Genomic DNA, 18,003 nt, shown 5'->3' on the forward strand with positions numbered 1-18,003 from the left:
TTACAGGTACCAAGAAGGCTGTTCTCTTGAACTGTGAGAGTAAATTGAAAATAAAATTGCATTAATTTAGTTATCATCGGAAGAATTAACTAGAAGGTCTCCTACTTGAGTTAGTAACAGTGTAAAATGGATAATTGTGACTTGTGTGTCCACCTTACATCACTCCTGATTGAAGCCAATGGGTTTACTGTCCCACAAAAGTCAAAATTGTGTTGATTCATTTGGGGGCCATGAGAATTGCACAATAATCCGACTCAGCGTCTGAGAGCTATTGGGTGGGGGAACAGAAGGATTCAGCAAATGATTCTGTTCGTCATCTTTAATCCACTGATATTTGCTGGAAAGTTCACTAATGTGGATTTGGATGAGGTGGTGGGAAAATCTCAGCTGAGATATTCTCCATACTAGGAACTAAATGGTCACCTTTGTACAGTCCTCTATCAGGAGTTGTTACTTTTGGGTGGGAGGAGAGATTCCCTTAAGGCTGTTTTGTCCATGTAATAATATCAGCCATTTGCACAGCCCTAGGTGCGTACCCATCCATTGTTGGAACAATGTCACTTTTTGGCCACATCATAAAATCTCCCCTTTTATTTCTTACCTCTTGGCATTTTGCAGATGATGCCTAGTGTGAAGCTGGTACAGGGACCAATTCCCCAGATGCCAGTGTTGCTCTTGATCCAATAGCAAGTGTTTGGACTCATTAAACTCATGTTCTCAGTTCCACGAGCCCAGTTTGAATAGTTCAAGACAGTCTTATCAGGCCAGACAAGTGAACCACCTTAAAAAAAAATCAGCAGGATGAAGGGCTGATTGTACCCAACTGCATGGCAACAACACTATAACCACTACTTGATAACCACACTAATAATTTTGCATGGTAACCTTATTAACTACTTGATACTGTAACCGCACAATAACCTAAGTATGTAACATGGTTGCAGAATTACAACACATGGTAACAAGAGCTCTAGAAATAGCATTTAGCTCATTGAACCTGCTGCATGTTTTAATACAATAATGGCTGGTTTTGGGCTTCAACTCCACATTCCTGTCCACTTCCTGTATCTGAGCCCAAGATATGAAAAATCCATCTATTTCAGCCTTATAATGTATTCAACAATGGACCATTCATCATCTTCTAGGGTACAGAAATCAAACATTCATGATCCTTTTTGAGTGATTTATCCTCATCTTATTCCTAAATGGTTAGTCCTTTTTTCTGAGACTGTGCCCCAATATTTTAGATTCCCAACCAGGAGAAATAATCTCTGAGCACCTTAACCTATCAAGGCTCTTCAGAATCTCTCATGTTTCAATGAAATCACCTCTCATTCAAAACTTAGAGAACACTGGCCCAATTTACTTAGCCTTGTAAATGACAGTACACCCCTCATTTCCAGGAACAATTTAATGAACCTTTGCCGCACTAATTTCTCTTTATTCATTCACGGAATGGAGGTTCTACTTGCTGGGCCAACATTTGTTGCTCATCTGCAGGTGCCCTCGAGAAGGTAGTGCTGAGTTGCCTTCTTGAACCGCTGCAGTCCATGTGCTGTTAGTAGACCTACAATGCCATTTTGGAGGAATTTCCAGATTTTGATCCAGTGACACTGAAGGAATGGCAATATATTGGGATAGTGAGTGGCTTGGAGGGGAACTTGTAGGTAGTGGTGAGATGAGACTAACAACCCTTGACATCAAGGAGCCCTAGCAAAACTGGAATCAATGGGTATCAGGGCGCAAACTCTCTGCTGGTTGGAGTCATACTTGGCACATAAGATGACGGTAATGGTTATTAGAGGTCAGAATGTCAGTCATTTCAATCTCACAGGATCTCTGCAGGAGATCTTCAGGTTAGTGTCCTAGGCCCCACCATCTTCATCTGCTTAACGATGATCTTCCCTCCATCATAAGGTCAGAAGTAGGGATGTTTGCTGATGACCACACAAGGTTCAGCACCGTTCCCGACTCCTCAGATACTGAAGCAGCCAATGTCCAAATTCAAAAAGATCTGGACAATATCCAGGCTTGGGCTGGCAAGTGACAAGTTACATTCCTGCCACACAAATGGTGGGCAATGACCATTTCCAATAAGAGACAATCTATCCACGGCCCTTGACATCCAGTGGTGTTACCATCACTGAATCCCCCACTATCAACATCCAGGGGTTACCATTGGCCAGAAAAACAACTGGACTCACCACACTCATCTCTGTGTATCACTTGCTGCTTGTACTGTTTGACATACAAGTAGTCCTGTTTGGTGGTTACATAAGGTTGACACCTTACTTTTATGTTTGCCTGGTGCTGTTCCTGGCGCACTCTCCGTTGAACCAGGGTTGATCCCCTGGCTTGATGGTAATAGGTTGAGTGGGGGATATGCCAGGCCATGAGGTTACAGATTTTGCTGGAGTACAATTCTGCTGCTGTTGATGATCCACAGTGCCTCATGGATGCCCAGTATTGAACTGCTAGATCGGTTTGAAGTTTGTCCCATTTAGCATGGTGATAGTGCCTCACAACATGATGGAGAGTGCTCTCAATCTGAAGGTGGAACATTGTCTCCACAAGAACTATGCAGTGGTCACTCTCACTGATACGGTCATGGGCAGGAGCACCTGCTGCTGGCAGATTGGTAAGGATGAGGCCAAGTATGTTTTTGCCGCTTGTTGGTTCCCTCACCACCTGGTCAGACCCAGTCTAGCTGCTATGTTCTTTAGGACCCGACCAGCTCAATCAATAGTGTTGTAGCCGATGCATGCTTGGTGATGGACATTCAAATCCCCCCACCCAGCTTGTATTTTGTGCTCTTGCCATCCTCAGTGCTTCTTCCAAGTGTTGTTCAATATGGAGGAGTACCAAATCATCAGCTGAGGGAGAATGATAAATGGTAATCAGCAGGAGGTTTCCTTGTTCACGTTTAACCTGAAGCCATGAGACATCGGCACAGTCACCACCAGCCGAAGGAGGACCTCAGCAAGACACCCTCCAAGTTTGAGTGAAGATGTGTGTCCCGCAGGGGGTGGTGATGACACTGGTTGGCAGTTGGGGTGAAGATTTGCATTGATGCAGTCACCACTACCAAACAGGGGTTTGAAGAAGAAGTGTTGTCAAGGGACAGTGAGTGGTCTTGCCCTGGTGCAGGTGACTACAATGGAGAGACTAGATTGGTGAGTAGCGTGTAAGGCAGGGAAGTCCTTACAACTTCTATCACTTACAGTACTCATTCTGGCTTCGAATCTGTAAGGGTAGTACACAGACCAGGAAAGAAGGGCCACAGGTAACTGGATTTGATTTAACCTTATATAAGGTACTCTCCAAGGTTTAGTTTAAACAGGTAAACCACGGCTGGAGAGCTCAAAGTCTTGGTTTTCTCCTCTTGCTCAATGGGGCAGACTGAGAACAGTTCCAGCTTCCCCCCCCACCGTGTCAGTACATATGCAGTAAGTGTCTCCAGCAACAGCTCCTGGCAGCTCGAATTGCAGAGCTGAAGCAACGGATGGAAACTGTGGAGCATCTGTGAGGCAGACAGTATTGTAGGTAGCATGTAAAGAGAGGTGGTCACATCACAGGCTCAGACTTTGTAGGCGGGAGGGGAATGGGTGATCACTAGGTAGAGCAAGAGAGATAGGCAGGTAGTGCAGGAATATATTCCCCTGCAAAACAGATATAGCGTTTTGGAAGCTGTTGAGGGGAATGACCTCTCAGAGGAAAGCAGCAGCAGCCAGACTTGTTACACCAAGATTGGTTCTGCTGCGAAGGGGAGGGGTAAAAAGTGTGCCAGGGCTATAGTCATAGGGGACTCAACTGTAGGAGGAATAGCTAGGCGTTTCTGTGGTCACAAACGAGATTCCAGGATTGTATGTTGCCTCCCTGTTGCTAGGGTTAAGGATGTCTCGGAGCAGGTACAGGACATTCAAAAGGGGGAGAGTAAACAGCCAGTGGTTGTAGTCAACATCGGTACAAATGACAGGTTAAAAGAAAGGGATAAGGTCCTAAAGACAGAACACAGGGAGCTAGGAAGAAAGTTAAGAAATTGGATCTCAAAGGTAGTGATCTCAGGATTACTCCTGGTGCCATGTGCTAGTCGGAGGACAAATGGCAGGATATATCAGATGAATACATGGCTGCAAAGATGGTGTCAGGAGAGGGTTTCAGATTCCTGGGGCATTGGGACCAGTTCTGGGGGAGGTGGGACCTGTACAAATTGGACGGGTTACACCTGGGCAGGACTGGGACTGGTGTCTTAGGGGGAATGTTTGCTAGAGTGGTTGGGGAGAGTTTAAATTAATTTGCCGAGGGATGGGAACCTATGTAAAGAGTCATAAGAAGGAGGCAACAAGGACTAAAACAAAAGCTATAAAAGGGAATAAGAAGAGTGATATGCTGAGAAACCAAGGAAAAAATTCAAACAGGGCTATTCAGAAAAATAAGGAGAAGACAAACACAGTTAAATGGACAAGCTTAAAGGCTTTGTGCCTTAATGTGCAGAGCATCTGCAATAAAGTAGATAAACTAATTGCGCAGACAGATGTAAATGAGTACCATATAATTGGGATTAGGGAGACATGGCTGCAGGGTGACCAGGGATGGGAACTGAATGTCCCAGGGTATATTTAGGAAGGACAGGCAAAAAGGAAAAGGTGGCGGAACAGCACTGCTGGTTAAAGAGGAAATTAACACAATAGTGTGAAAGGATATTAGCTCTGACAATGTGGAGTCTGTATGGATAGAGGTGAGAAATACCAAGGCGCAAAAACATTAGTAGGTGTCATATATAGACCCGCAAACTGCAGTGATGTCGAGAATGGCATTAAACAGCAAATTAGAGGTGCATATGAATACGGAATATTGGTGATCATTGGGTGATTTGAATCTGAACATAGATCGTGCAAATCAAATTAGCCACAATGCCGAAGAGGAGGAATTCCTGGAGTGTATACAGGATGGTTTTCCTGACAAATATGTGGAGGAACAAACTGGAGAGCAGGCTATCTTAGACTGGATGCTGGTTAATGAGAAGGGAATCATTGTCAGTCTCGCCATGCGAGACCTCTTGGGGAACATCGACCATAACATGATAGAATTTTTTTATCAAGATGGAGAGTGAGGTTGTTGATTCGGAGACCAGGGTGTTGAACCTTAATAAAGGAAACTACGAGAATATGAGGCGTGAGTTGGCCTTGATAGACTGGGGAGAGTTACTTAAAGGGATGACAATGGATAGGCAATGGCATACATTCAAGGAACACATGGGGAAACTGCAACAACTGTTTATTCCAATCTGTCGCAAAAGCAAAATGGGTAAGAGAGCCAATCAATGGCTTACAAAGGGAATAAGAGATAATATCGATCCAAGGAAGAAGCATACAGATTGGCCAAGAAAGATAATAAATCTGAGGATTGGGAATAGTTTAGAATTCAGTAAAGAAGGGTCAAGGGATTGATTAAGAAGGAGAAAATAGAGTATGAAAGTAAGCTTGCAGGGAACAAAGAGTGAGGCTAAGAGTTTCTGTAGGCATGTGAAGAGAAAGAGATTGGTAAAGACAAATGTCTTCACAAAAGAGGACACAAATCAGATATCACAATTGTTGGAGGATGCAAGATTTAGTGAGAGGAACAGCTGAGGAAGATCAATATTAGTAGAGAAATGGTGCTGGGAAAATTGTTGGGATTGAAGGCTGCTAAATCCCCAGGGCCTGATAATCTACATCCCAGAGTACTTAAGGAAGTAGGTCTAGAAATAGTGGATGCATTGGTGGTCATCTTCCAGGATTCTATAGACTCTGGAACAGTCCCTGCAGATTAGAGGGTGGCTAATGTCACTCTAATATTCAAAAAGGGAGGTAGAGAGAAAACAGGGAATTATAGACCGGTGAGCCTAACATCGGTAGTGGGGAAAATTCTCAAATCCATTGTCAAGGATTTTATAGCAGAGCATTTAGAAAGCAGTGGCAGGATCAGACAGAGTCAGCATGGATTTATGAAGGGGAAATTGTGCTTGACAAATCTGTTGGAATTCTATGATGAGGTAACTAGTAGAGTTGACAAGAGGGACCCAGTCGGTGTAGTATATTTGGACTTTCAGAAAGCATTTGACAAACTCCCACTTAAGAGATTAATGTGCAAGATTAAAGTGCATGGGACTGGGGCAAGTGTATTGAGATGGATAGGAAACTGGTTGGCAGAGAGGAAACAAAGAGTAGGAATTAATGGGTCCTTTTCAAATTGGCAGGCAGTAACTAGTGGGGTGCCATAGGGATCAGTGCTGGGACCCCAGCTATTCACAATACATATTAATGATTTGGATGAGGAACAAAATGTAACATCTCCAAGTTTGCATATGATACCAAGTTGAGTGGGAGGGTGAACTGCGATTAGGATGCAGAGATCCTTCAGCATGATCTCAGCAGGTTGGGTGAGTGGGCAAATCAATGGTAGATGCAGTATAATTTGGATAAATGTGAGGTTATTCACTTTGGAAGCAAAAATGAGAGCAGATTACTACCTGAATGGCTGTAAATTGGGAGAGGGGAGTGTGCAGTGGGACCTGGGTGTCCTTGTGCACCAGTCGCTGAAGGTAAGTATGCAGGTACAGCAGGTGGTAAAGAAGGCAAATGGAATGTTGGCCTTCATTACGAGAGGTTTTGAGTACAGGAGCAGGGATGTGTTGTTGCAGTTATACAGGGCCTTGGTGAAGCCACACCTAGAATATTGTGTGCAGTTTTGGACTCCTTTTCTGAGGAAGGACGCTCTTGCTCTCCAGGGAGTGCAGTGAAGGTTTACCAGGCTGATTCCGGGGATGGCCGGTCTGACATATGAGGAGAGATTGAGTAGGTTGGGATTGTTTTCGCTAGAGTTCAGATGAATGAGGGGGGAATCTTACACAGCCTTATAAAATTCTAACAGGACTGGACAGGGTAGATGCTGGGAGGACGTTCCTGATGGTGGGTGTGTCCAGAACCAGGTGTCACAGTCTGAGGATTTGGGGTAGATGATTTAGGACGGAGATGAGGAAACATTTCTTCACCCAAAGAATTCATTACCACTGGAAGTAGTTGATGCCAAAACATTGAATGTATTCAAGAGGCGACTAGATATAGCACTTGGGGCGAATGGGATCAAAGGTTATGGGGAGAAAGCAGGATGAGGCTTTTGAGTTGGATGATCAGCCATGATCATGATGAATGACGGAGCAGACTCGAAGGGCTGAATGGCTTCCTCCTGCTCCTATCTTCCATGTTTCTGTTTCAAGGGGTCTGGAGTCAATGTTGAGGATGTCCAAGGCAACTCCCTCGTGACTGCATACCACTGTGTCATCAACTCTGCTGGGTCTATTCTGCTGGTGGGACAGAATATATCCTGGGGTGATGGTAGTAGTATTTAGGACAGTCATACTCATGGAATCATACTTTACGGACAATGTTAGACTATTGTTTGAATAGTATGTAAGACAGATCTTCCAATTTTGGGGCTAGTCCTCAGATGTGTTTGCCGTTATTGTTTCTGGGGTCTAGGTAGATCCCAGATGGTCCATCGGCTTCATTTCTTTTTCTCTGTGGCTTGTGAGCAGTTTGATAAAACTGAGTGGCTTGCTAAGGTCAGAGGGTAGTCAAGAATTAACCACTACTTCTGGAGTCACACATAGGACAGACCAGCTAAGGGCTTCAAGTGAACCAGATGGAGTTTTACAACAATCGACCATGATTTATGATTACCATTAGGCTTTTAATTCCAGATTATTTTTCCTAAGTGAATTCAACTTCCACCATCTGCTGTGGTGGGTTTTGAACCTGGGTCTGAACATTACGCGGCTCTCTGAATTACTAGTTCAGCAATACCACAATGCCATCACCCACCTAACTATAATAACTGCATTCTCAATTTGAGAAAAGTGATTTAATTTAAAGTATGCACAGGCTGGTGTGGTTTAATATGGATTTGGAAGGTTCAGATCCACACCCCTGGTCTTGGCTGGACATGGGCAATTTCACTGTGGGGCTATAGGTGGGAAAATTCCTTATCTTCACAACTATCTAATGATAGTTTGTGCAGGCATGTGAGCCAAGACCAACATAGGATAAGCTGTGATGCCACACAAGTCAAACAGCCGCTTGGTTGTTAGTCTCTTAACTTTGATATATAAAAGGCCTTTTACATAGTAGCCTGCATTTCATTGGGTTTCCCACTTCTATTCACCTTTAATCAGCCAAATCTGCACAAATGATTGTGCAAATTTAAGAGCAAATCGCATTGAGTTACAACCAGGTTTCTGCAACATATTGCATGAAATTAAAAAAAAATTGCACCAGAAGCAGGACACTCACAAAACTGCATTAAGTTATCAAACAGAAATTACCCTTTAAAACTAGGCCAACTGCACAAGTTCATGGAATATTCTCCATTCAGTGATTTGCAGATGAGTTTCAGTGGAAACAGAAAAAAAATTCTTCGCAAAACTAACCGAATTTTGGACGCAACTTACACCCAGGGCACTAACGGGAGCCAAAGCAGCAATTCTACCCCAACGTATTTTACGGTTGCCTGTATTCTAATGTGAGTCTGTGTCTTAAAGAGAAGGAAACTGACAAATGGTAAAATTAAACAATGGCACATTGAACATGGGGGTAAATGATTTGGGAGCAAAAATATCCCTTTTGTTGTGTTATTCGAAGTCACTGACAGGACCATTATTCCCTCCCTTTATTGTCTGGCCACTAAAAGCACCGAATGTGATTTTTCACTGATGAAATTAAAATTTACAGTCTTAGCTAATCAGGGAGAGGGTTCTGTGCTGTACGTGATAAGGCTGCTCATTACAACGATCTGTCATTAAACAGCCACCAGGCTGAACTGCTATTCCAAAACTGTTTCAATTGGGATTCTGGGCAATTCCTACAACCTGCTTCATTGTTTTGTCTTTTGCAACTGCTGAATTTTTAAGCCCCAATTCCTTTTCTTTACACTAACCACTGACCAACATTTAAACTAAGCTGAAATGGGAATGCTTTCAATGCAAGTCCTAGTTTCTCTTCATTGATATATTGATTTTCTATATATCAGTAAAAAGAACTCTCCTTTTAAACAGTACTTGACAGATACTGCCATTCAGAGAATGTACCATATTCAGGTCCAGCTTGCTGTGCAAGGTGCTAACACTCAGACTGAGCAGATTCCTCCTGCCCTCAGTCAGTCTCTACTCAGCCAGAGTGCAGCTCAGTCTCTACTCAGCCAGAGCTCAATGAGTAAAACTCCTATCTCTAAGAAACTTGCAGTTTCAAGTCCCATTCTAGTGACTGTGTCATACCTTTGGCTGATGCCTCCAGATGGTACTCAGGTAATCATTTGGGCTGCCAAAGCAATGGCTTTTAATTGGATGAAGGAGCTGGTGTTCAAAGAGAGAACAATTGGAGAGATCTCAGAATGTCTTGATGAGGGATGAAGATGGAGAGAACTTGAACATCTATGGTGAACGGGATACAATTAGGGCCAGGAAACCGGAAATGGCTCAAAAGGTGTTAAGCATCAGAAATGTTGGAGATGTAAGTTGGAAGAAACTGGGCAAGGGATGAGAAAATAGGGTTGAGGTGGGAAATGTATCAGCACTAGGGAAGGAGGCAGTCATGGGCTAAGAGTGTTTGGAGAATTATGAGACTGTAGAAGAAAGATATCCATAAGAGATGACACCGGAGGCAATTTTGGAAATGATAGCTTCATGTTCAGTTGTGGTGTCATGACCTGGAGAAGGCCGGAAGATAAATGCAGATCATGAATTTCCTTTGATTTTTCCAGAGAAGCTGTTTGTGATGGTTCTATTTCCAGTCCACTTCCTCAGTTTAGCCATTATTATCTCTTTTTCCTTGCACTATCACTTTTTTTGCCACTAATCTCCCGTTTCACAAATCTTTCCTTTTGTTCTTGTTTTCCTCCATCCCTTTCCTCACTCTTATTATACCTCTAACTTTACTTCTCGTGTTTATTATGATCCACTATACTTCTGGTGAAAAGATCATTGCCCTTAAAGATGTGCTTTTCCTCTCTTCACTATTGCTGCCTGACCTGCTGAGCGTTTCCAACTTAAATTCAGATTCCCTGCGTCTGCAGTATTTGGCATTTGTCGAGAGGAGATGCTAGATGTCTTAAAACACATAAAGGTGGATAAATCCTCAGGATTGGATCAGGTGTACCCCAGAATTTTGCAGGAAGCCAGGGAAGTGATTGCTGGGCCCCTTGCTGAGATATTTATGTCATCGATAGCCATGGGCATGATGCTGGAAGACTGGAAGTTGCCTAACGTGGTGCCATTATTTAAGAAAGGTAGTAAGGAAAAGCCAGGGAACTATAGCCTGGTGAGCCTGATGTCAATGGTGGGCAAGTTCCTTTATTCATTTAACGGGATGAGGGCATCACTGGATAGGCAGCATTTATTGCCCATCCCTAATTGCCCAGAGGCAGTTTAAAGTCAACCACATTGCTGTGGGTCTGGAGTCACATGTAGGCCAGACCAGATAAGTATGGCAGTTTCCTTCCATAAAGGACATTAGTGAACGAGATGGGTTTTCTGACAATCGACAATGGATTTATGATCATCATTCGATTCTTAATTCCACATATTTAATTGAATTCAAATTCCACCATCTGCCGTGGTGGGATTTGAACCCGGGTCCTCAGAACATTATCTGGGTCGATGGATTAACAGTCCAGCGATTACATCACTAGGCCATTGCCTCCCCCTATTATTGGAGGGGACTCTGAGGCACAGGATTTATATGTATTTGGAAAGGCAGAGACCGATTAGGGAGAGTCAACATGGCTTTGTGTGTTGGGAAATAGTGTCTCACTAACTTGATTGAGTTTTTTTTTGAAGTGACAAAATTGATGTGGGCAGAGCGGTGGATGTTGTCTATATGGACTTCAGTAAGGCATGCAACAAGGTTCCACATGGTAGACTGGTTAACGAGGTTAGATCACATAGAATACAGGGAGAACAGCCATTTGGATACAAAACTGACTCAAAGAGAGAAGACAGAGGGTAGTGGTGGACGGTTGCTGTTCAGACTAGAGGCCTGTGACTGGCTATCTGCCACAAGGATTGGTGGTGGATCCACTGCTTTTCGTCATTTATATAAATGATTTGGATGTGAATATAGGTGGTATGGTTAATAAGTTTGTAGACGACACCAAAATTGGTGGTATAGTGGACAGTGAAGATGGTTACCTCAGAGTACAACAGGACCTTGATCAGAGGGCCAACGAGTAGCAGATGGAGTTTAATCTAGATAAATATGAGGTGCTACATTTTGGTAAGGCAAATCAGCGCAGGAATTATATACTTAATGGTAAGGTCCTGGGAGTGTTGCTGAACAAAGAGACCTTGGAGTCAAGTTCATAGTTCCTTGAAAGTGGAGTTGCAGGTAGAACAGGGTAGTGAAGAAGGCCTTTGGTACACTTGCCTTTATTGGTCAGTGCATTGAGTATAGGAGTTGGGAGGTCATATTGCGGCTGCACAGGACATTGGTTAAGCCACTTTTGGAATACTGCATTCAATTCTGGTCTCAAAGACGTTGTTAAATTTGAAAGGGTTTAGAAAAGATTTACAAGAATGTTGCCAGGATTGGAGGATTTGAGCTATTTGGAGAGGCTGAATAGGCTGGGGCAATTTTCCCCAAAGTGTTGGAGGCTAAAGGATGACCTTATAAAAGTTTATAAAATCATGAGGGGTATGGATAGGTTGAATAGTTGAGGTCTTTTCCCTAGAGTAGGGGAGTCCAAAACTAGAGGGCATAGGTTTAAGGTGAGAGGGGCAAGATTTAAAAGGGACCTTGGGGCAGCTTTTCACGTAGAGGGTGGTGCATGTGGAACGAGCTGCCAGAAGAAGTAGTGGAGGCTGGTACAATTACAATATTTAAAAGGCATCTGGATGGTTTATGAATAGGAAGGGTTTAGAGAGACATAGGCCAAATGCTGGCAAATGGGACTAGATTAATTTAGATGTCTGGTTGTCATGGGTGAGTTGGACCAAAGGGTCCGTTTCCATGCTGTAGGTTTCTATGATGCTATGAAATGAGTTTAATCATCCGAGTCCCTGATGGATGGCAACCAAACCACAGTTGGTTCTATATTATCAAACACATCTGGAGAGATCAAAGGATTGGCAAACTTCCATTCATGCAACAACAGGTACATTTCCGTGATTAAAGTTAAAGCATTTGTTGGAGCTTTACTCAGTATAAATAAACTGGACTTGGACTGCTTGATGCTAGATGTCCCTGTCCCCAGAAATTTTGTTTTTTAATACACTTTTGGGACATGACTGTTGCTGGCTGTTGAGCATTTATGGCTTGTCCCTAGTTGCCCTTGAGAAGGTGGTGGTGCGTGGCTTGCTAGGCCATTTCAGAATTCCAGTTGAGAATCAAACACATTGCTGTGGGTCTGGAGTCACATGTAGGCCAAACCCAGGTGAGGATGGCAGATTTCCGTCCTTGAAGAACATTAGTGAGACAGATGACAAATGACAATGGTTTCATGGTCCTCAGTATATTCTTAATTCCAGATATTTTTTATTGAATTCAAATTCACCATCGGTCATGGTAGGATTCAAATCCAGGTCCCTGAACCCTGCAGCCCAATAGTATCAATGTGGACTTCACAAGCTTCAAAATCTCCCCTCCCCCTACCGCATCCCAAAACCAGCCCAGCTCGTCCCCGCCTCCCTAACCTGTCCTTCCTCCCACCTCAACCCCTACCCCCATCTCCTACCTACTAAACTCATCCTGCCCCCTTGATCTGTCCGTCTTCCCTGGACTGACCTATCTCCTCCCTACCTCCCCACCTACACTCACCTTTACTGGCTCCATCCCCGCCTCTTTGACCTGTCTGTCTCCTCTCCACCTATCTTCTCCTCTATCCATCTTCTATCCGCCTTCCCCTCTCTCCCTATTTATTTCAGAAACCCCTTCCCCTCCCCCATTTCTGAAGGAGGGTCTAGGCCCGAAACGTCAGCCTTCCTGCTCCTCTGATGCTGCTTGGCCTGCTGTGTTCATCCAGCCCTGCACCTTGTTATCCCCTGAACATTAGCTGAGTTTCTGGATTAACAGTCTAGCAATATTACCACTAGGCCATCACCTCCCTTTCATTTCAGTGAGCACATATTAATGACCAGTGGTTATGTCTGCAGTGAATTGATAAATAGGTCAATTTCGATAAGACAAGCTGGTGAGGGTCTAGGCCCGAAACGTCAGCCTCCCTGCTCCTACGATGCTGCTTGGCCTGCTGTGTTCATCCAGCTCTGCACCTTGTTGTCAAAGGAAAATACTTGCCTTACAGTGTCACCTAGGGATCAGAAACTGCAACTACTTTGTGATCGTTGACATAGAAAAACTGAATGGGAAATGGTAACAGAATGATTACATGTTGGCAAAGTGGTGTGACCAAAAATAAACAAAAAGAACAAAGGTTTGTGCACACAATCACTCAGCATTTTCTGCTGTCATCTGTACTGTGGCCGTTATAACCACATTACTTATAGAATTTGTGCTGTGAAGTGAACAAACTGAGTACAAATAGATTGCCTTGTTTTTAACGGGTTGCAATGTTTCAGAGTCAAGAAAAACTTACTCTTGGTGTTATACATGAGACTCAGCCAGGCGCCTTTGGTATCATTTTCATATGTCTCCAGATGTTCCCATATAAATACATTTTCTGTTTCATCAAGAATGGAAAGCAGCTCAGCTCCGTGCACTGTTCAAAAATAATTACAAAGAAATTTCAAGAGAAAAACAGAGTGACTGCAGAACACAACTTGGTTATTGTACAACACCTTTGACACAGTGGCTCAGTGGTTAGCACTGCTGCCTCACAGCGCCAAGGACACGGGTTTGATTCCAGCCTTGGGTGACTCTCTGTGTGGAGTTTGCACAATCTCCCCGTGTTTGCATGGGTTTCCTCTGATTTCCTCCCACAGTCCAAAGATGTGCAGGTTAGGTGGACTGGCTATGGTAAATTGCCCGTAGCCACCAGGGATATGTAAGATTGGTGGATTAACCATGGGAAATGCAGGGTTACAGAGATAGAATGGGGTGGGTCTACGTGGGATGCTCTTTGGAGGGCCGGTGTGGATTTGATGGGCCAAATGGCCTGCTTCCACACTGCGGGGATTCAATGATTCTAACACCCAGTTTCTACAAGATGGCTAGAGAATTTCTCATCTCTATAATTGTGTATTTTACTTACTTTTCCGACACAACTGAGCTGCCTCTTTGGGAGTTGCCTTCTTCTCCAAGTGGAAGGAGTAACAATGATCACGGAAGGGGATCCAGGAAGAATCCTGCAGGCTGGTTGGACAAGTTCCAGTGAAAGTTGACTTGCTGGACCAGGAGTCTGAGAATTAAAAAAATCAGAATATGACCAGGAAGTGTTTAAATTCTGAATCCAGCAATAGAAGCAATTGATTCAAAAGAGGTCATTTCCTCTTGGTGAACTGCCTACCTGCTGCTAACTATCAATGAACAGGTATACTGGTATTTACGAACAGGAGGAGGCCATTCATCCCCTCAAGCTTGTCCCAACCTTCAATTAGATTTTAGTTGATTTAGCACCTTAACTCCACAGCCCATGGGATTGTAAATCTAAACTGAATTAAGTTTCACTGGTGGAATTTCTACTGATGGCCTTTGGTTTGCTAGTCCATAATTCACAATCGCCAAGTTCTGTAGATACTGGACATAAAAATAGAAAATGCTGAAAATATTCAGCAGGTCTCTGGGGGGAAAAACAGAGTAAACAGTTCAGGTTGACAATCTTCCATCAGACCTGCACAAAGTTTAGAGATGGTAACAAGGGCACAGTACAAAGAAAGTACAAAAGGAAGGTCAGTGATAAGGCAGAAGGCAGGAGAGATTACAGAATGAAACAGAGATGATGCTGCAAGGCAAAAGGCATAACTACTGGACAACTCCATCCACGGACTGAGTGAGGATTAACCCTCAACTCATTTTATGTAAACCATATTCTCTGTTCAATGTAATTTGCATTGAAAATGTGTCATGAGCATTTCTTAATTTATTCTCAGGATGCAGGCATTGCTGGCTGGCCAGTATTTACTGCTTATCCTGAAGTGCCCTTGAGAAGCTGCTGGCAAAGCTGCCTTCTTGAACTGCTGCAGTCCATCTATAGGTAGGCCCACAATGCTGTTTGGAAGGGAGTCCCGGGATTTTGACCCAGTGACACTAAAGCACTGGTGATATTTTTCCAAGTCAGGATGGTGCGTGGCTTGGAGGGGAACTTAGTCACAAATGGCACCGAATATTGTACAATTAACAGCAAACATCCCCACTTCAGACCTTATGATAGATGGAAAGTCATTGATGAAGCAGCTGAAGATGGCCTTGGACTCTTCCCAGCGGAACTTGGTGCTAGAGTTTAAATGAGTAACCTCCAACAACTACAACCATCTTTTGTGCCGGGTATGACTTACCTGAGGGCAGGAAACAAATCCAAAAGTACCTACCTTGGTGTAGCCTCCAGTTCTGGAGATAATAACTTTTACTTATTGAGTTCAAACCAACAAACATTGCCACATTCTCTTATGGAATAATTGGCATACTCTGACTGACTTAATAAAGATTAGGCTAACTGCAACTCAACAGCAACAACTTGAATTTATGTGGTGCCTTTAAGATAGCAAAGCATCCCAAAGTTCAGTTAGCGATACTCTCAACTCTGCGTCAAAGCCATGGATTCAAGTCTCCTCCAAATCCAATCTTGAGCTCTGTTAATTAGGTTGACACTCCAGTGCAGTATTGAAGGAGTGCATTGTCAAGGCTGCTGTCTTTTGGGTGACACATCAAACTGAGAGCCTAGCTACCCCGTTCACATGACTGTAAAACATGGTTCTGTGCTATTCTGGCACCAGTTTTTGCTGACATTCTGAAAAGTATTTAACTTTCAACCAACAATGACAATGAAAAGGTCATATCTTTACTATATGGGCAGATTTGCTATGCACAGATTGGCTGCCACATCGTTTATTACCGTGGTGATTACACTTCAAAAAAGCGTAATGAGCAACAAGTTGTAAAGTGCTCTTTATAAATAAGATTCATTCTTTAAAAGTATGGGAATTAATACTTACCATTGTTGCATCGACTCCTGCCTCAATAACTCCATTCTGATTTTCTCTTATTAAACAAAAAACCATCACAGTTGACAGGGTATTTAACTGGAATGCTGCTTACTGTCCTTTTCAGCATATCTCATCACCAAGGCTGTCTGACCTGCATACATTTATGACATTTTCTGTTTTCATTTCTTTATTGGTATTGGTCTAGTGATGTCAGTTGAGTTGTAAGCATTAGCCATAGTGCTGAGAACTACAGAAGTTCTAGTTGCATAGTGCTATAAAATGTTTAGATGTATACCTGAGGGGGCAGATTGGGCCTCACTTTAACATGTCACCCCAAAGCAGAGTAGAACAAGTGAAGATGCTGCCTTGAGTGATCTTCAGCAAAGGAACTTGGCTTGTGGAAGAACAGGGAAGCTGAGCAAAGTGGCAGAGAGAGAGCACGGAACACCTGCCTAAGCTGATGGGAGAATGCAGCGCACACACTGAAGGTGTCTAGAACGGATGTCATTTTAATATCAAGGCACCAGCTTTGTTTTGTCAGCCAACAAATCTACAGCTGAGAAAACAGAACCAAACAACAATGATACAACATTTTGTTAACATTAAATTTTGCACAGGGAACAATTACATACTGAGACTGAACAGAGTACTGCCAGGAATCCCAATATTTATTGCACAAAATCCTGGAATCCCTGTCCAAATGGCACTGCAGGATTTCAAGAAGTCGGTTCACCACCACCATCTCAAAGGCAATTTGGAATGGACAGTAAACGCTGACCTAACTAGAGATACCCATATTCTAAAAAAGAATAAAAATGAACTTCCTAATGTCCGGCTATACAAAATATATCCAGCCTGCTGCTGAGATGATACAAGGCGAGATGCCACCTCTTTGTAAAATAGAGGGAATCAAATATTGGAGGTTGATAAGGCACACTTTTTATTCTGAGCATTGACCCTTTATCTTCTGAATCCAATCTGTTGTCACAGTTCTGTGCTCATTTCCCAGAGGGTGGCTATCAGACTAGCAATGCCTGACTTCCTACATTCTGGCCAGCCAAGCCCTTGTTGCCTCTGGTATAATGTGGTTCGAGACTCAATATTTTGGGGTCCCACTACTTAGTTATTCTGTGCCACCAGTGACAAAACAGTCAAATATTCAGGGTTTTGTTTCTCAACATGGAGAACAATAATAGGATGATGGAACTGTGGGAGAATATGTTGTCAAAATGCAGTTATGAAAAGTACAGAAGGAGGTATATAGCTAGATACAGATATATAAAGAGAGATACAGATTGATAGAAGATACATAGGGGAGAGAGAGAATAAATAAATGACAAGAAGTTGGAGTAGCTGCTGGTTGCCTGCCTCTGGTAGCAACGAATGAATACTGTAAATTTAGAAAAGCAAACTCCTTTCCAAACAATGTGGAGAAAGTCTCTTATGAAAATTTCACATCATCTTGTCCTCGTTCGAGTGTGACATGAAAGACGTCTGGACTGGTTATGTTGTGGAGCTGCAATCTGGCTTCCCACCAGCAGATGGGGGTGAGAGTGTCACTGGGGTCTGCAGCTTTCAAAATGCTACGACAGCAACACCTGCAGAGAGGGCCGTTCACTTGTCATGACTGAGGAACGACTATGAATACTCTTACATAAGGAAAGGATCATTGCGAGACTGTCACCCTGATCATTATTAATGGAATTTAGCAACATGACTAATTCAGAACCTACAAAAAGAACACTTTTATAACAACACACACTTTCAAACAGGAGTCTTGAAAACAAAGAACTTGTATTTAGATAGTGCCTTTCATGACCTTGGCATATCCCAAATTGGTTTACAGCTAGTGAAGTGCAGTCACTGTTGTAATGCTA

At 43.2% G+C, this 18,003-nt stretch overlaps 1 protein-coding gene across 1 annotated transcript in view; it reads right to left on the reverse strand.

The window, feature by feature from the left end:
* Nucleotides 1-18,003, reverse strand: part of mrc2 (mannose receptor, C type 2) — a 225,423-nt gene that overhangs the window by 4,261 nt on the left and 203,159 nt on the right. The window contains exons 26-29 of the mRNA XM_048614718.1: nucleotides 14,236-14,382; nucleotides 13,621-13,743; nucleotides 602-781; nucleotides 5-31 (exon numbers count right to left, since the gene is read on the reverse strand). Of these exons, the coding sequence (XP_048470675.1) occupies nucleotides 5-31; nucleotides 602-781; nucleotides 13,621-13,743; nucleotides 14,236-14,382 (477 nt within the window). The remainder of the gene's footprint in view (nucleotides 1-4; nucleotides 32-601; nucleotides 782-13,620; nucleotides 13,744-14,235; nucleotides 14,383-18,003) is intronic.

This window comes from Rhincodon typus, chromosome 30, assembly GCF_021869965.1.
Source record: "Rhincodon typus isolate 14 chromosome 30, sRhiTyp1.1, whole genome shotgun sequence".
Classification (NCBI taxonomy): domain Eukaryota; kingdom Metazoa; phylum Chordata; class Chondrichthyes; order Orectolobiformes; family Rhincodontidae; genus Rhincodon; species Rhincodon typus.